Raw genomic sequence first — 19,035 nt, forward strand, 5'->3', positions numbered from 1 at the left:
CCTCCCCCCCAATGAACCAGCCATGCCAGGTTGGGTGGCTACAGGCGGCGGAGGGACATGGAGAGGGTTTTCCGGAGAGCTGGGGACGCGGCGGGGCCTGTTCCACTCATGGCTTGGTGTGTGGGGGGAGAGGGCATTGGGGGTGCAGGGTAATCACCGTGGCTAATGTGACAAGACTGACAAAGGGTGGGAGGGGAAATTAAGGCCCGGAGTGAGGAAGGGACGGGCCTCTCATCACCCTGCCAAGCAGCAGGACCAGGAAAAGGTGCCAGGCCTCCTGCGTCAGAGCCCCTCATGCAGCATCCACTAGGCAATGCTGCCTTCAGCCAGCACACTGGAGCAGGCCAGCTTCATCCCTCGAGCAAGCCGCTGTCACCATGGCTTGCATGTGCAAATGCCTGTTTGCACGTGGGTGTGTGCATGTTCTGGGCCTGCCGCCAGCAGCGGGGGAGGTGCTGGCCCCCAGATGTCAAAGGCAAACAGCTCAGGAGGGTCCGGAGTTCAGCCCACGTGTGGGAAATGTGACCCCGGGTGTTAACTGGGCTGTTCTGTCTGATTCGAAAGCCCCCTCTGGCCCCAGGGCGGGTCTCCGGGAGCTAGGACTGGGCAGATTGGGTCCGAGCAGTGCGGACTGTCTCGGCAGCCCCAAAGCACTGTTTGCACCAGGGCCGCCCGTGCAACGCACGCCCCTGCACACACAGTCAGGCCTGGCCCCCGGCTGCGATTACACCTCTCTCGGGCCTCTCAGTACCATTGTGCCACGGGCGCGGGCAGAAAGGCCCTCGTCAGAGGCCATGCGGTCCTGTCCCCAGAGTTCTCGGGCACCACGGACTGGGCTGCGTGCTGAGCAGAGCCAAGACCCGCTCAAGACCTCCCCGGGGGCTCTCGGACCTGATGGGAGGCAGCCAGGTGGTGTCCCTGCTTTAACCACTAGCCCACGCTGCCCTCTCCCACTGGGACTAGAGCCCGGGCGCCCTGACAGTGGCTTGCTCCAGCCCTAGACGAGGCTGCCCGTGTGTTGTAAAAGCCCAGGTGGGATTTCTCCAGGCGGGGGCTGGTCACGGTGCGGGGGCCCTGCAGGGAGAGCGTCGGCCGGGCCCCGGGGTTCGCTGGCTAGTTCGTGATGTGCCAGCAGGGGGTGATGGTGGCCTCGGCATGAAGGAGCCTGTCTGGGCAGGCGCATCCCACCTCTGGGGCAGCGTCTCAGCCCCGTGGCCAAGCGCCCTCGCCCGTCTGGCCCCTGGCAGCGCCGCCCCGTGGCACCCACCCGGCACGCGGGGGCGGTGGGCACAGGCAGAGAACCAGCCGGCTGCGTTGCTTCTCGGCGCCTCGCCCAGTTTCTCTGGCCCCCTCCGAGGGCGATGCAGCGAGTGCTGGGGTGTGACAGGCAGAGCCTGGCGTGCCGTGGTGGCTGGAGGGCGCCGGGTGGCCGGACGCCTGGTTCTCTGCTTGACTCTGCAGTTGGGTTCATCCTGGGAGCTTCCTGCCCGGGCTGGGCCGCCCTGCCCCCGGGGGAAGCAGGAGCAGGGAACCCTGGTGCTCCCGAGCGCTGACGAAAGGGCCCAGGCGCTGCCAATGCTCAGTCACAGCCTGACTCCCTCTGGCAGGCTCCTCCGCACTCCACCCACGTGCCAACTAATCCTCACCCGCTGGGGTGAATCAGCTGGGCTGGAATCTCCCAGGGCCAGTTTTGCTGCCAGGGGCCAGCTGCTCCAGCCTGGAGGTTGCTGGGATTTGGGGGGTCAACTGCCCCAGAGGGGTCACGTCCGCCTGAGGAACCCGCCTTGGGCCAGGGGAGCGAGGGAACCAGGAGGGAGGAGGCAGCTGGAACGTCAATGGCACAGGGATGCGGCCGGAAGACGGAGCAGCTGGCTGGGTGCCGGGGCCGGGTGTCCTGGCAGGGATTTCGCCCAGCTGGCAGGGAACTTGCCAGGCAGGTTCCTAGTGATGCGCTTATGGGTGTCGGAAGCCTGGAAGGTGCTGTCTGACTAACCCGGTCCCGGGGAGGAGAGTGGGATGGCTCAGGAGATGGGTGGAAGGGCTTCTCCACATTAGGCCAAGCAGGACTCCAGAGCCGGAGCGCGAACAGGATCGAAGGACCCGCCATCCGCTCGCAGGCGTGGGATGTGGTGAGGGCGGTAAGTAGAGGCAGAGCCTTGGAGGGGGGGCAGTGACAGCCCCAAGCCCAGGAGGGAGAGGCAGGAGGAAGCGGAGCTGGGCCTGGGGGTGGTTTCCAGCTCCAGACGTGTGGCCAGGCAGGCGCCTGGGGGGCTCAGACCCTGGACGGGCCGGAGGAGAAAGAAGAATCGGTTTGGCTCGAGCCCCGGCCCAAACCTGCAAAGCTGGAGTTGGCAGTGGCAGAGCAGGGCTGGGGGCGACGGGAACGGCTCACGAGTGGCACAGGCCGGGTCAGGCTCCCCCTTCGGGTCCGGTCCCCTCTGTCTGACGAGCCCCAGGGATTTGGACGTGGGTCAGTCACCGGGCTGCAGGCTGACAAGGGCTGGTCCCTCGGCTGCCGTGTGAGTGACTCCAGCTGGCCAGGCCGGGCCTGTACCACGCACCCCCCATGTGCACGCACCTTTGGGGGCAGCCCCAGGCTGAAATCCTCGCTCCAGAGCCGGCGTAGGGAGTTCTAAGCAGCGGCACAGCTGCCCCGGCAGCACCTCGTAGCCCAGCTCCTAATCCACCCGCACAGTCAGCAAAACTACCCTCCCCCGGGAGACTGTCGCAGTGACAACAATCGTGTGGCCACTGGGGGGGGGGGGAGCGCTGAGGTGGCCCCCACACCCAAATCCCTGGGGCTCGTCCGACATCGCTGGCCGAGTGACAAGAGATCTCGCAAGTTTCGACCCTCCCTTGCCGTTTAGCTCCTGCTCGTTGCCCCGGCTGGGCTGCGTGGCCCGGCTGTGGTGGAGATACCTCCTGCACCGACAGAAGGGGGTTTCCAGCCCCCTGGCCCCAATGGCTACATCGGCAGCAGCTTTTCTTTCTCCCCGAGGGGTTCGGTTGACCCAGCTCCAGGGCTCCGGATGCGAAATCTGTCCCAGCCCTGAGCGCCGTAGCTAGGTCAGTCCAGTTTTGAAGCACTGATGGGAGTTGGGGGAAGCTCTTTAAAACAGGGGGGCGTGGGAGCCCGAACTGTGGCCGTCTCCCCATGATGCCCCTACCCCCGTGCTGCCCTTTCTCCTGCACCTCCTCTTCCCCCTGCTCACTCCGCTCCATCATCTTGCCCCTCCTGCGCTGTGGCTCCCTGTTATGGCCAGGGACAAGTGTGTGTGTGTATGGGGGGGGGGGGGCAATGGCTCCCAGGCTGCCCCTGTGGGGCACCCCTCAGTGCAGACCACGTGGCTCTGTGGGGATGATTCACATCTGAGGCTGATAGACACGTGTCCTGCTGTGGCCAAGGGTGGAAGAAACTTCCCTTTTGTTGCAGGTACTGTTGTATTGCCTGTACACGGGGGAGGGGGAGAAGTAGCGGGCTGGTGCAATAAGAAATGCAAGAAATATAAAGGTGGGGTGGAAGGCAGGGGGCTGAGAGGGCAGGAGTCAGGGGCCTGAGTATGTGTGGGGGATGAAGGAGTCGGGGTTGGGGCGCTCAGGGCTCAGGGCAGGGGTGCGGAGGGGGGCAGGAATCAGTGCTGGGGAAATAGGGAGGGTAAGGGAAGATGGTCGGGTGCAATGTTCTCGCAATTTTAACCCATGTGCAGAATAAAGTTTGTTATATGCACCAACGCAGGTGCAGATGTGCACCACGACCAGAAACACAGGCTGTGGGTGCTCTGCTAATCTGCTGGGCGGCATCTGAATGTCTCCTGGGCACCCCCCTAAGCGCTCAGCTTACAGGGAAGCCTGGTTGGGTGTGGGGGTACAAGAACCAGGCTGGGGTGTGCTGGGGCTCAGAGCAGAGCACTGGGTGGGGGGGTCACTCACTCCTCTGCCCCCTCCCTGCACCAGCCAGGTGGGAGCTGGATGCTCTCCGGCAGTGACGGACGGGGAACAGCAAACCACAAACGGGGTCGGTAGCAATGGGGGGGGGCTTCAGCCCCCCACCCACCCTAAAGGGCACTCAGGGTGCATGTGGCTGGGGCAGTCACTGACCAATGGGGAGCGTGCTCCAGCCACGCCTCCTCCTGCTGCAGAGCGCCCCAGCCCTGCGTTCATTCCCTCTCTTCCACCGCTGCTGCTGCCAATCCCAGGTTCTCTGCAGCAGCACGTGCTGCCAAGACTTGCACCCCCAACCCTGCCCCCCGCTGGGATTCCCCCTGGGGGAGCCGCTACGTGTGTGTTCCTTTGTCCGGCCCACAAGATTTCTGATCCGCAGCCAGGGCTCCGCACGCAAAGGCGGCAGGAGCAGGGCGAACGGCACAGATCGGCTCTGCAGAGCGGCCCACGGAGGCCCTGGGCGAGGATGCGAAGGGTTGGCTCGCGATTCGGGCACCGACTTAGTTCAGGCAGCCAGAGGCGGCTGGAGGAGGGCAGAGAGCAGGGAGCGGTGGGCAGGTGGGGACCTGGGCAGGGCCAGGACGAGGGGGAGCCAGAACAGGGCCTAGAGCAGCAGTTCCCAACCTTTTCCATTCTGACGGTTCAGGAAGCAATTCAAAACCGGGGGGAGGAGAGGGGCAGAGCGACGGGGAGACACTTGGCGACCCTTTAGAAATGTAATTGTGACCCATATTTGGGTCGCGACCCATAGGTTGGGAAACCCTGGCCTAGAGGAAGGGGGGTGGAGAGAGGGTGGGGCCTCAGAGGAGTGGGGCGGAGCAAGGGCAAGAATAGGTGGAAGGTGGGCGGAGCCTTGGGGAAGGGCTGTAGTGGGGGCGGGGCCTCTGGGAGAGGGAGGGTGGAGCACCCCTGGGCAAAGCTAAAAGTCTGGGCCTATGTCTTCCTCCCCCGGCACCAAAAAACCAGGAATCAGATCTACTCCCCCCGCCCCAAAATTGCGAGGGCGCTTTAAAAAATCATGAGATTTGCAGATTGTGAGTAGGAATCATAAAACCCCAGGGCTGGAAGGGACCTCAGGAGTCGAGTCCGGCCCCTGCCCAAACAGGACCAACCCAACTCAGTCAGCCCCGCCAGGGCCTTGTCAAGCTGGGGCGTAAAAACCTCTAGGGATGGAGACTCCACCTCCGCCCTAGGGAACCCAGCCCAGGGCTCCCCTCCCCACCTAGGGAAACAGTTTTTCTTAGCATCCAGCCTAGACCTCCCCCTCTGTAACTTGAGCCCATCGCTCCTCGTTCTGCATCTGCCACTGCTGAGAACAGCCTCTCTCCAGCCTCTTTGGAACCCCCCTTCAGGGAGCTGCAGGCTGCTCTCAAATCCCCCCTCACTCTTCTTCTGCAGACTGAACAAACCCAAATCCCTCAGCCTCTCCTCGTAGGTCATGTGCTCCAGCCCCCTTATCGTTTTGGTCGCCCCCCACTGGACCCTCTCCATTGTGTCCACACCCTTCCTGTAGTGGGGGGCCCAGACCCGGACACAATACTCCAGAGGTGTCCTCACCAGTGCTGAATAAAGGGAACGTTAACTCCCCAGCTCTGCTAATACCCCCTGGCTGCGTCTAGACTGGCAGGATTTTCCGGAAATGCTTTTAACGGAAAAGTTTTCCGTTAAAAGCATTTGCGGAAAAGAGCGTCTAGATTGGCACGGACGCTTTTGCACAAAAGCACTTTTTGCCAATCTAGACGCGCTTTTGCACAAAAAAGCCCCAATCGCCATTTTCGCCATCGGGGCTTTTTTGCGCAAAACAAATCTGAGCTGTCGACACTGGCCCTCTTGCACAAAAACTTTGCGCAAAAGGGACTTTTGCCCGAACGGGAGCAGCATCATATTTCCACAAGAAGCACTGATCTCAGACAGTAGGAAGTCAGTGTTCTTGTGGAAATTCAAGCGGCCAGTGTAGACAGTTGGCAAGTTTTTCTGGAAAAGCGGCTGATTTTCCGGAAAAACTGGCCGGTCTAGACACAGCCCCTGTGTGGCTGTAGCCTCTCACCCTGCCTCTGTGTCCCCTCCCGCATTTCCTGTGTTGGACAGAAGCTCTCCGGGGCCTCAGGGGAGCCTGGTCCCTCCACCCTCGCCCTTTGATGTCCCAGGCTGTCATGGAGCGAGAGCAGGCCCAGGGTGTCAGCTTTCTACTCCCGCAAAGCCGAGCCCCCTTTCCGGGTGTGTGTGTGTGTGGGGGGGGTGGCTCTGGGCTGAGGCATTGGGTTGGGATGGGAAGGGGTGGGATGAGGGCTGAGGGCTTTTGGAGGGGGTTCCAGGCTGGAGCCGAGGGGTGTGAAGAGGACTGGGGCAGCGGGTTGGGGTGCAGGGAGGGTGTCGGGGCTGCAAGCTCTGGGCCGTGCTTATTTCAAGCAGCTCCCGGAATCAGGGGCACGTTTCCCCCTCTGGCTCCTATGCCAGGTAGAGCCCGTGGCTCTGTGATCTGCCTCATCCACAGCCGCTGCCCTCGCAGCTCCCCGTGACCTTCCAGCCAATGGGAGCTGCAGGGGCGGGCGCTGGGGTGGGGGGCGGCATGAGGAGCCCCCGGCTACCCCTGTGCATAGGAGCCGTGCGGGTGGCAGGCAGGGAGCTGTGTTCTAATGTTTGTATGTCCTGACTGGTTTGCTTGGTGCTAAGGGGCCCTTTCTCCTGGGAGAAGAGCTGGCCGGCCGGCCTCTCCCCAAGAGACTTCGTCCTATAAAAGATAAAGTCCCCCCCTCCCCGCTGCCTCCCATTTGCTCCCAGCCTGTTACTGCAGCGTCGGAGCTCGTCGCCCGTCTGCTCCCCGCCCTGCCCCGCGGGAGGAGTTACCCCTCCCACAGACAGCAGGCAGACCGGGAAGCCAGACCTGGCAGGTGACGCGGGGAGTCTGTGTCCTAGGCCAGGGTAACCATTGGACCATCTTTCCTAGTGGGTGGAGCCATGGTCCCTCCTGCATGCCCCGGACTCTGTCCAGCAACAGGACTCTGCCCCCTGCTGGAGCCAATCTCCCTCTCTGACTTTCAGTCCGCCCCCGGGAAAACCCCTCTGATTGGCTGCCAGCCCCGCTGCCCAGCTCCCGAGGGAAAGACCAGCCAATCGGAGCTGCCGTGGGAGGCAAGGCAGGGCTCCGCCTTCCCCAGTGGAACCGACTGATGTTTGGGGAGTGGGGGAGGCTTCCTGACTCAGGGCAGGGCAGAGCAGGGGCAGTTCTGGCCTGACCTCACTCCCAGGCTGCAGGGCCCCAGGCAAGGCCTGGGACTACTAGGGCGACGGGGGGGAGGGGGCAGCCAGGGTAGGAAAAGGCAGCAGGTGACACGGGGAGCAGGTGACATGCTCCAGCACCAAAGTGCTAATTCCCCGAGTGACCAGCAGGAGGCGCTGTGGCGGCGAGTCCCGGCCCATTATACCCCAATTGTGTTTCTTGCTGTTATTAGCACAACAATCACTTACTACAAAGGTATCAGGGTCTGTACAATATGTTGGGTCATGTGGGGCCTTTTGGGGTTGGCAAGACTGTGCAGATGCTAAGGCCAGGCGGGGCCCGGAGATTATCTGGTAGGACAACCTGGGCAGCCTGGGCCAAAGGCCGTCCGTGGCGAATTCCTGCTTGCACTGGAGCAGATCTGTTAGGAACACAGTGCCCACGCCATGCCGTGCCTGCTGGAAGGAGCGTGCCATAAAAATTCCTTGCCGCCCCTACACTATCCTCCCTCTAGCCACTCCTGGGACCCCTCTCCCAACCCGCCCGCCTTCCCCACTGGCCTGCCAAGCACTGGACAATGGCCAGGGGCCCTAGTGAACACAGATCACTGCTTATCACGTGGATCGCAGCTGCCTTGCTATGACCCGGTGCCATTCCCTGGCCTGTCTGCCGTAGCCAATTGCTGCCTCTTGCCTACGCTCAGAGTGGAAGCTCTTTGGGAGCAAACTTCTGTGTTTGTACAGCGCCTAGTACCTGGGGCCTGGGCCCAGCTGCAGTGCTTGCTGCTGAGTGAATAGTAAGAGCCTGGGTGAGGCAGAGGGGCTGGATCAGGACAGCTGGGCGCCTATGGCGGGAGAGGGGTGCCTGGCTGTGGGGCAGGGTTGGCTAGTGGCGCTCTACAGACGTGGCACAGAGTCAGGCTGCGCACAGTGCCCTGAGGGGCTGGCCCCCGTGGCTGCTGGCGTCAGGTGGCTGAATTCAGCCGGGGAAAGTCTATTGTGTAAAGAAAAAACAACGCCCATGTCCCAGCGGAGCTGGTCTGGGTAGGGAGCGGGGGGGGGGGGCGGTTCTTACTGTGTCTGTGGGGTGTTACCGCAACCTCTCGCTCTTCCTGCTCCCGCCCGGGCAGGGAACGGAGACAGTTCGGTTTGAACTTCTGGGGCCCGGTAAGCCGGGCAGGTCGTGGGAGCTGCCTCTGCGTGAGCAGCCATGCTGGGAGGAGCCCGGCACGCCCTGCCCGGCCTCCCTCCTGCGTGCCGTGGCATTTAAAGGCGCTGGGGGCCAGCGGCTCCAGGTGGCTCCAGGACACGGGAGGCAGCGGGGCTGTGATACGGAGCAGGCCCCACTGAGCCCCAGGAGCCGGGTAAGAGCGGCGGGCGGGATGGCGAGGGAGTCGGTCGTGGCTCGGTTGCGATTTGCCGCCCACCAGCGGCGTAACGAGGCCTTTGGGGAATGGGGCAGCGAGATGGAGGCTGGGTCACCGGCCGTGGGGACCAGTAAGACTCCAGCACGGAGCGGCTCAACCTTCTTTTGTTCCTGGAAAATCACAGAGGGTCCTGGCAGGCCACATGCGGCTCTTCCCCAATGATGTTTTGTAGCATTGTCTGTTGGTCTGTCTCTCCGTCATCTCCACCATCCCCTCCTGTCTGTCTGTCTAATCATCCCCCGTTCCCTTCGCCGCGGTACGGCTGCTCTGTCCGGCCACCCAGCGGCACCGTCTGTGACGAGGGGCCCGTGGCGGTACCGGCGCACCCAACTTGACTTTCCTTCTGTGCGTTCCCGGGCGGGAGGCTTTGAACAGCTCCTCCCCCGCCCTGCCCAGGAGAAGTCGGCACACGCGGCCTTTCCAGACCACCGCGCCCTGGCAGGAGTCCGGTTTGTCTCGCGTGCCCCACGTCTCTGACAACCGGCCGGCTGGCAAAATGAGGCCAGGAAATCCCGGTGGTGCCGCGCTTCCTTGCTTGTTTTTGCCGTCTCGTTATTAAATCCGTTGCCAGGTAAATATTGTCCTTGCGTGTCGGCGCAGGGAGCAGGAGAAGCGAGTCACGGTCTGGACGAGGCGGGAGCTCGCGCCGACGTTGCGGGTGCTTCGTATGTTGCCCGCAAGCTGGCGAATCTCTCGCTGCTGTCCCGGTGGGAGCGCCGTGTGCCCGGGCTGAGGGAGAGCCTAGGCACAGAGAGGGCTAAGCCCCCGGAAACGCCTGGCCCCCGGTGCTGGGGGCAGAGCTCTCATTGCTGGCTCTGCCACCCTTTTATCCCCCCTCGGTGCTGCCAAGTGCCAGGCCCAGAGCATCCTGCCCACAGGATGGGTCGGGGCAAGCTTGTGCTCTGGGGGGAATAGCGCAGTGGTTTGAGCATTGGCCTGCTACCCCCAGGGTTGTGAGTTCAATCCTGGAGGGGGCCATTTAGGGATGGGATGTGAGGTGAGTCTGGGATGGTGCTTGGTCCTGCTGTGAGGGCAGAGGACTGGACTTAATGACCTCTCAAGGTTCCTTCCAGCTCAGTGAGAGAGGTGTAGCCCTATACTAACCCTCCTAGGGCTGGGGCACAGGCGGCAGTGGTGGTCACTCCCCTGCTCACTGTGGTGGTGGTGGCAGGGGCCTGAGCAAACTGGCTGTGCTTCCCTGCTCCCATGAGCTGGGCAGGGTGGAGTGGGTTGCTGGGGTGCTTCAGCTCCCACCTGAGTGGGTGGGGGACCCCTGCTGCTGCCCCACACCAGTCCCTGTGCCTGACATTGTTTGGGGAAGGGGTGGAACAGAGATGTGGTGGGGCCCACAGGGGCCCACAGCATGTGGGTTGCCCCCCCCGGGCAGGTCTGGCCACGACTTTTGGCCAAAGCCATAAACCCCCAAGCCCCCAGGTGCTCCGTGTTCTTTGCAGACATGAAAGGCGCTTTGCCCTGTGGCTCGGCTCTTCCCCTCTGCGCTGAGATGCAGGCCGGCTCCCAGTTCCTGCCTCGCTGGTATTCAGGACACTTTAGATCCTACAGCTGAGGCAGGTTCCGGAGCCTCAGGGCAGCTCCCAGGGAGGGGCGGCCCGTGGGGATACAGGGCTGGCGGAGTGCCCTGCCAGGCAGTGCGGCTACTGCCCTACACTGAGAGCAGCTTCCAGTCCTAGCCCTGTGACAAGGCTGCCGGGTGACCCTGGGCATGTCACTTTGTGCCTCGGTTTCCCTCTCTGTAAGGCTGGGATTAAGATCCTGCCATCCCCTGTGAAGCCCATAGGGACTGCCTGGCGAGACGCCCTAGCGGGAGCGATGGCTTCTTCTTTGTATTTTCTGGCCCGGTGATTCAGGGAACGTGCAGGGACTTTGCAAACAGCAGGGCCGAGTGGTAACGGGAAGGGCGTGGGGTGGGCAGAAGCATCTCGGGTACGTCTGCACAGCAGCGCTAGTTCGGACTCACACGGCCTGGCCTGCCACGTGCCGGCGAGCCGGAGAACTTCGTAGCCCCCATTGCACGCGGAGGAAGGGCGGCGGGGGAAGAGCGTGCTTCCTGCTGCTTCCTGCTGCGTGAACAGCGCCACACGCTCAAGGTGCCTCGACTAAGCTCAGTGAGGAGCCGCGCGACTTCATTTCTCCCGCGCCGGAGAATCCCCGGGAGTCCCTGGGTCTCTGCGCCAGTTACGGTGGGCACAGCGCGGAGATCCTGCCAGCGCCCACGCTCCCTTCCTCGTGCACCGGCGTCACCTCCTCCCCTGAGCCCCAGACTGGGCCCAAAGACACCCCGCCGCTGAGGGTTTGGTGGCAGCATGGGAGAGCCTGCTGCCCCGTCCCCCTGCCCTGGGGCTGCTGCCGGGCTTACGGGGTCCCAACTATTTCGAGAGCCAAGCTCAGCTGTGGGTTGTCGAGGCAGCGTGTCGTGCTGGGAGGCGCTGCCCCCAGGCTGTGTTCACTCCCCAGCACGGCACGCGGGAGGGGCCTGCATCCCTCGCGGGACAGGGCTGGAGGGGACCCCATGCGTGAAATGCCCCCTCCTTGGCTCCCTGTCCCGGCTGGAGAGGGGCAGAGAATGGCTGCCCGGGCTGTGCTGCCGAGACCAGGCCGAAGGGTAAAAAAGCGTCTGTCCCGGGACCCGCATTGTGTAGGACCAGGGAGCTGGGGAGCGGGAGGGGGGAACAGTTGAAAGGTTCTGGTGGGAGCCGGAGGGTAATAAGTCCCTGGCGTCACCTCTGGCTAGGTTAACCGGGCCGCACCATCCCTGCTCGGCTCCGGGGGCAGGGCAGCTCCTTTCTCAGAGCAGGGGCAAATCTAGCGCCATGTGACTCTGGGTGGGGGGCACTTTCTAACATGACAGCAGCCCGGGCCGCGTTCACACTCCCCAGGAGCTGGTGCAGTGCCAACGGATGGAGTCAGGCCAAGCACCTGCCCTGCGACACTCACAGTCTTATTGTCACCAGGGCACAGTGAGTCGGGAAAGGGGGACGGTCCCCAAGACGAGGCCAGGCCTCTGGAAGGGTTCGTTTCAAATGTCTCTGTCGAAATGCCTTGGAGTCTCATCACTGGAGTGCTGGCACCTGTCCCAGTCACTGCTCCAACCCTACCGGCAGGGCAGCTCTGGGCCTGTTTCACAGCGGGGAAACTGAGGCACATAGCTGCGGAAGTGACTTTCCCCAAATCAACCAGGAACTGAACTCGGCTTTCCTAACTCACCAGCGTGTGCGCTGGCTGGCAGGCCAGCCCTTGTACCGTCAGACACGCGCAGCTTTGGGTGTGGGGCGCTGGACCACGCCCCCCCTTATCTCTGTGCACGCTCCTCGCTGTTACCTGGAGCTGGGGCTGGGTGGGACCAGTGGCCGGGCACCGGGGCAAGCAGCTGAGTGGGACCCGAGCATCTGGGACTGTAGGCGGCAGGGGTGCAGGGCTAGCGGCTGGGAGCCTGAGCAACAGGGGCATGTGGCCGGGACGCCCCAAATCTGGGGGTGCACCAGCAACCCCCACATCCCTACTTCCTGAGCCTATGCCTACCTTTGGGGCAGGAGCTGCCTTGTGCTAGGCTTTGTGGCTACGTCTAGACTGGCATGATTTTCCGGAAATGCTTTTAAGGGAAAAGTTTTCCATTAAAAGCATTTTCGGAACAGAGCGTCTAGATTGGCACGGACGCTTTTCCGCAACAGCACTTTTTGCGGAAAAGCATCCGTGCCAATCTAGACGCGCTTTTCCGCAAAAAGGCCCCGATCGCCATTTTCGCCATCGGGGCTTTTTTGCAGAAAACAAAGCTGAGCTGTCTACACTGGCCCTTTTGCGCAAAAGTTTTGCGCAAAAGGACTTTTGCCTGAACGGGAGCAGCATCGTATTTCCGCAAGAACACTGACAATCTTACATGAGATCGTCAGTGCTTTTGCGGAAATTCAAGCGGCCAGTGTAGACAGCTGGCAAGTTTTTCCGGAAAAGTGGCTGATTTTCCGGAAAAACTGGCCAGTCTAGACGCAGCCTGTGTGTGTCTCTCTCCTGCTCAGACCCCAATTCCTAGCTGGTGCCTCTAGAGCCACCACAGTGCAATAAACAACAGCAATAATAATGCAACCTGCTGTTAGTCCTGACTGGCAGCGCGTGGGCAGCCCAGAAGGGAGGGAGCCGTAAGGCTGGATTAAAATGCTGAAATCTCTTGGCAGACCTAGGTGGGCAGGGTGGTTCGTGCACAGGAGTTGGGTGGAAAAGACAAGGAGAGGAAGTTGTGGGAGCCGGGCCCCGCGGCCGGTGGAGCAGGATGTGCTTTGTGAGGCGATTAGGAGAAGCATTTTTCAAAAGCACCTAAGTGCTTTCCCAGAATCACTTTGGCAATCAAAGGAAAGGGAGTGTGGTGTAGTGGGTAGAGCATTAGCCTAGCGCTCCAGAGACTGGGGTTATAGTCTTGGCTCTGTCGTGACCTGGATGTGTCACGTCCTGGCGCTGTACCTCAGTTTCCCCAACTTTGTAGTATAGCGACAAGGAAGATGTGGGGAGGGGATGCCCTCTTCCCCTATGAAATGAATTCCCTATGTAGAGGGGCGTGATCCAGCTTGTGAGATGGGCCACCAGACTGAGTTTAAATGTGGGCTCTCTGCCATCCATTTCCTGGGTGAGCTGGGACAAGCCTGTAGTTTTCCTCCTGCCTGTCATGCCCGTGTTGCGTGTAAGGCTCTGTGCATGTACAGCGCCTAGCACAGCAGTGCATTGACATTGTTGGGGGTCTCCCTGCACTGCTCTAGGGACCCTGTCATGTTCGGACCCTGTGCACCGCACGCTTGCAGCAAGGGGTTGCCTGAGAAGACCGCCTTTCGTGCTGTTTGTTTTTGACACATTCCTTTCCTCCTTCCGCGGCGGCGTTGGCCTCACTCCAGGAGGTGCTTGGACTTGCTGCTCACTGTTTGATTTTTTTCCAGTTGACAGGACTAGACTAGAGCATGTCCAGCATTTTCTGCCTGACGTTCTGGCAAGCTGAGTATTGGCCTGTTCTGACGTCTGTTTCCTTAGCTCTGGTGAGCAACTGGCTTTTGTGGGACTAGCAGGGTGGTAAATTCGCAAACTGCTTCTCTGGTCAAGTGGGAGTAGCCTACATCCCATACCCGTGCCTCTGTGCAAACACCAATTCTCTCTCATAGTGACTGCCTGGGACAAGCAGTAAGCCTAACAGAAGGATGCTTGTATTTCACTCAGAACTCTGTTTGCTGCCTTATACAGCCCCCAGTACCACCCTTCTTTCTGCTAAGAACCTGGTCTTTGTTCGGAACACGGTGCTTTATACCTGGGAGAGTGCACCATCGCCGGTCAGTGTTTATTTCCACACTGATCCTAGAGACGGTAGTCAGGTTTGCAGTCCCGTTGTGCTAGGCCCGGCACAAAGCCATTGAGATAGAAGGTCCCTGCTCCAGAGAGCTGCTGTCCGACAGACCAAAGTTGTGGGGGTGAGTGTGTGTGGGAGAAAGTGACATGCTCCCAACCATTGAGCAGGCCAGTGGTAGAGCTGGGAACAGAATACAGATCTCTGGAGTCACATGTGCTAACCACTGGGTGACACTGCTTCCCCAGCTTCGACTTTGACAGGTGGACATGGTGCTGAAAATCCCCACACTTTCTTTTCACTTTTTCGGGGTCCTCTTTTCAACTGTCTTGGGAACATCCCCTCTGGGATTTTGGAAGAGCCAAAGAAGAGACGGTGGCCCAGAGAATCAGTCCTGGGTGGATTTTATCCTCAGTCGGGACTTCGGCACGATGAGGCTCTTGAGTGAGCTGGTGTGGTGCAGTGTAATCTCTTTGGGGCAGAGTCTGCCTCTCGCTGTATATGTGCAGCACCTTGCACAATGGGAATCTAGCGCAGCCAAGGCCTCTGGGTGTTACTGTCCATAAGTGATGTGCTGCAGGTCTGGGTCACAGCACTCAGAACGACGGGGCCGCGTTGCTGCGTCCCTGTGTTGCGCTTTAAGGAGCTTACACGTTTCCCCCCTTTATTTCCTTCCTTCCCTGCCCAGGCTGTTGTAACAAAGCTCCGTAACTCGCACACATACTCGCTCTGTAGAGGGGCAAGACTCACTGTCTAGCAAAGGGATTTAATTGCTCTCCCATCACCATAGGATCTGAGCACGTCCGAATTCGTAATGTTTGTAACCTCCCAGTACTCCTGTGAGGCAGGACTGTGCTGTTCTGCCCCCTGTACAGGCAGGGAACTGAGCCCTGGAGAGACAAAGGAGCTGGCTGCAGGCCGTCCAGGAAGTGCATGGGACAGCAAGGACCCGAACTGAGGTGGGCACCCAATCATCTGCCATTCTTCTAAATACTGTGGCTGACTCTCCTGGTGGCTCTGGGGCTCGGGGGTTGTACTCGGAGAGGAGCCGGGAAGGTACAGTGATCAGAATCTGATGCAGTTATGAGAGAAGGCAGAACATTGCGCCCAGTTCTGGGCCCCCCATTATGGATGTGGATGCATTGGAGAGGGCAACAGAAATGATGAGGGGGCTGAGGAACATGATTTATGAGGAGCGGCTGAGGGATTTGGGCTTGTTTAATCTACAGAAGCGAAGAGTGAGGGGGGATTTGAGAGCAGCCTTCAACTCCCTGAAGGGGGTTCCGAAGAGGCTGGAGAGAGGCTGTTCTCAGTGGGGGCAGGTGGCAGAACAAGGAGCAATGGGCTCAAGTTGCAGTGGGGGAGGTCTAAGATGGATATTAGGAAAAACTATTTCTCTGGGGGGGGGGAGCACTGGGCTGGGTTCCCTAGGGAGGAGGTGGAATCGCCGTCTCTAGAGGTGTTTAAGTCCCAGCTTGACAGACCCCTGGCTGGGATGATTGAGTTGGGGTTGGTCCTGCTTTGGGCAGGGGCTGGACTCGATGCCTCCTGAGGTCTCTGCCAGCCCTGGGGTTCTATGATCTGGCTCTCATCATGACCGACAGACACCTAGGTGAGGGCCTGGTATTTATTACAAATACCCCTCAAATTGCACATGAGATTTGTCTCCAGCTGGCTTTGTGGCAGAGCTATCGCTGCCCTGCGAGGAGTTTTTTGATAACAGAGTTGAAGCTTCTTGCCGGCAGATTTCCTGTGATCCACAGCAGCTGTGGGTGTCCTCCAGTCTCAACGCCGAATCCCCTTTAGGCTCACCTAGCCCTGCCCAGCCCTGTGTGTCCTTCACCAGGAGCCAGGTTCCAGGTGGCCCCTCATTGAGCTTTTTCAGCTCTATCCACAGTGCTTCCGTGTCAGGTTCACGTCACATGACAGGGACAACATCAGAGATGATTCTGTGGCTTTTAAACCAAAAGACCAAGGGGGCCGTGCCCAGAGAGCACAGCCCCATCCACAGGCAGGAGAAACAGACTGGCTGCGTCTAGACTGGCATGATTTTCCAGAAATGCTTTTAACGGAAAAGTTTTCTGTTAAAAGCATTTGCAGAAAAGATCGTCTAGATTGGCACGGACGCTTTTCCGCAAGAAAGCCCCGATCGCCATTTTCGCCATCGGGGCTTTTTTGCGCAAAACAAATCTGAGCTGACTACACTGGCCCTTTTGCGCAAAAGCTTTGCGTAAAAGGGACTTTTGCCCGAACGGCAGCAGCATCGTATTTCCGCAAGAAGCACTGATTTCAGACAGTAGGAAGTCAGTGTTCTTGTGGAAATTCAAGCGGCCAGTGTAGACAGCTGGCAAGTTTTTCTGCAATTTGCGGAAAAACTTGCCAGTCTAGACGCAGCCATCATGTCCACCTCAGTGTTTTTCAACCTTTTTTTATAAATTACCTCTTTAAAAAATATATATTATAAGTACCCCCAGTACCTACAGATTTCAGACACACCATTTTTTTTCTATCATTGCAACACATTTGTTTAAACAACTTAATTGTAACTGGGTGGGGGATGAAATTTTTGGGCCTAAAAAGTACAAAAATAATAAAGCGCTGTTAAACTGAAACCCAAAATTCAGTTTTCTCCAAATTTCAGTTGTGTTGACGTATCCCCCCCTACCCCAGACTTCTCTTGAGTACCCCTGCGGGTATTCGTACCACTGATTGAGAAACACTGGACCAGTTCTCTGCTTCTTCCCACTCCTGTAAGAAGAGGAGGTTGGACCTTTCGGCTAGAACTGATGCAGGAGGCTGAGGGAGCAAGAAGTGCAGCAGCTAGGACGACACTCTGGAGATTTAAAAGGCAAATAGTCCTTTTTTGGATGGTCCGGGCTTTGGCACGGTTTCCTTGCTCAGTTGTGACTATAGAGAGTCCTGTGAATCCGTGGATCTGATCTGTGGCTGATGATGCAGTAGCGGTGGGTCATGTTTGCGGAGGCAGATACCATTTTGTATCTGTGCAGGGCTCTATCAATAAAAAACTTGCCATCCGGAAGTATTTTTCCAAGTGCTGCTGTGAGGAGAAGAGAGAGGAGGCAACTCCCTGCTAAGAGCCTCACCAATTACAAGCAGTGGGTATAATTGTGGAGGAAAGCAGAGTTATTATAGGAAAATCTCTGTACTGCTATTAGGTGGACGACACCAGCTAGATACCTCAAGGCTGCATAAATTGTAAGAGAGACCATCTGTGTCCCGAAAAGTGAACAGCCTGAGTGGCCAAGACAGACGAGGACTATGACCCTCACTTTGCAGGCACAAAAAAGCAAAGTGACTTAGGTTCATTTCCCAGAGTCTTAGCCCAGTGCCTTTACCTCAGAACCAATCTCCATTTCTGCCCCCACCTGCCACATGGGCGCCTCGGCTTGAAAAATGTGAGTTGTTGATGGGAAATGCAGTGAATAAGCCACGATGTTTTTTGCAGAAAGATTTTCCTGCCTGTTTTGTGATCAGGCAGCGCTGGGAGGGCTGCAGTCACCCGGGGGTTAATGCAGAGCGAGCCAGGAAGCTCTTTGCACCCGTCAGGAAGTAGCAGCTCCTTGGGGAAGGGTTGTGTAACCGGCTCCCCCAGGAAGGCGGTGGCTCCCGTTTCCCTCGGGGTGTCTGGCTGAGCATGGGGTGTGCCCTGAGCACTGAGGATTCCCGCAAACCCTCTGATTTCCTTGGCGAGGGCTGCTTTGCTGGATCAGCCGCGGTCGCAGTTGCAGCAACAACCCACCCAGCAGCTGCTAATCTGGCCCCTTGTGTCGCTGACAGCACCGTGGGGCACTTCTGGCCTCGTGCCAGGGTACCCCGTCCAATTCACCCCTCTCCCAGAGGCAATACCCCTGCAGCCCACGGAGCGCAGGACCTTGCTTCATAAGCTCGCTGTGGCATCCTCCTCCCATAGCGACTGCTGCCCTGCCTGGCTTTGGGCTTTCCCGGCCCAGTAGCGAGGCCGCTTGCTACCTAGCATCACCCCAGCCGGCTCCCCACCCGCCCCGGCTCTCCCCCCACTGCTCCCCTGGGCCTCAGGGAGTCCTTCCCTTTCCTGGGGTCTGTGGGGCCCACCACCGTCTGGGTCCCGTCCCTCCCGCTCCTTGGGGCAAGGTGCCCTGCAACGAGCCAGGGGGTTCGTGATGCTTGCTGGACCGGGGCTTGCGGTACCAGCTTTGCCCTTACTACAAATGGCTGCAGCCCTCCCCATTGTTCTCAATGGAAGGCGAAGCTCCCCCGCTGCCCACCACCAAGATGGCCACCACCAGCCCCCCGGAAGATGGCTGCATTTGCCTACTGTGTGAAGCCAGGCTGCCCTCAACGAAGATGGCCGCTCCTCCTTCGCCATGTGTGTCCCAGGCAGGAGGCAGGGCGGATGGAAAGGGGGATGCGTGCCTGTGGGGGGGAGTGGGGCGCAGGGGGAGGCGTGGGGCAGAGGTGGTAGAGAAGGAAAGTGGGGTGGGGGTGGGAAGTGGGGTGGGGGCAGGAAGGGAGAGAGGGCGGGGGGGAGAGGAGACTGAGGTTGCGGGGGCCACAGGAAGACGGTGACGGATGAGAGCAGGGGACAGTGAGGGAGGGTGTTGGAGACAGGAGCACGCTGAGGGCAGAGACTGCAGGAGATGTGGGGAGCGGGTCCGGAGACAGAGGGGACTGGAAGTGGGGGCAGAATTGAAAGGGTGCGGCTGGGAGGTTGGGGAGGAAGGAGGCTGATAGGGCAGGGGAATGCCAGCAGCAAGGGGAGGGTACGTGGACTCTAGAGGAGAGGCCTGACTTGTTTGGTGCATCTTGAAGGCTGGATTTTTCACCCTGAAATAATCACATGGAAACTGGGACGTGGACAGCTTCCCTCTAGGGCTACAAAAGTCACAAGGAGGGTTGCTCCCACAGTGATGTCTCAGTATTGCAGGATTGGGGCTTCCTGTGCCCCCCATTCGGTTCCGCATTGTTTTAGCTCATGTTCGTGCCTAAACGCAAGACCCTGCCTGTGTCCTGTGCCGCTTTCGCTCTGTGACATCGGCATACAAGGGTCTGTGTTTACCCATAGCTAAGTCGATCCGTTTAACAGCCAGCCCTGCAAGCCCTTGGCTCTGAGGC

At 59.7% G+C, this 19,035-nt stretch overlaps 1 protein-coding gene across 3 annotated transcripts in view; it reads left to right on the plus strand.

Annotated features, from left to right (window-relative positions):
• The first annotated feature begins 1,960 nt into the window (after positions 1-1,960).
• Positions 1,961-19,035, plus strand: part of ATP8B3 (ATPase phospholipid transporting 8B3) — a 70,189-nt gene continuing 53,114 nt past the window's right edge. Inside the window, exon 1 of one of the 3 annotated variants that reach the window (XM_075903242.1) lies at positions 1,961-2,138. Coding sequence is in view for 1 of the 3 variants with exons in the window: in XM_075903240.1 (XP_075759355.1) it covers positions 18,160-18,289 (130 nt within the window). In the remaining 2 variants the exon portion in view is untranslated. Of the gene's footprint in view, positions 2,139-8,252; positions 8,526-18,144; positions 18,290-19,035 lie in introns of those variants that run through there. The other 2 variants (XM_075903241.1, XM_075903240.1) reach the window with 2 other exon arrangements.

This window comes from Pelodiscus sinensis, chromosome 19 (genome assembly GCF_049634645.1).
Source record: "Pelodiscus sinensis isolate JC-2024 chromosome 19, ASM4963464v1, whole genome shotgun sequence".
Lineage (NCBI taxonomy): Eukaryota > Metazoa > Chordata > Testudines > Trionychidae > Pelodiscus > Pelodiscus sinensis.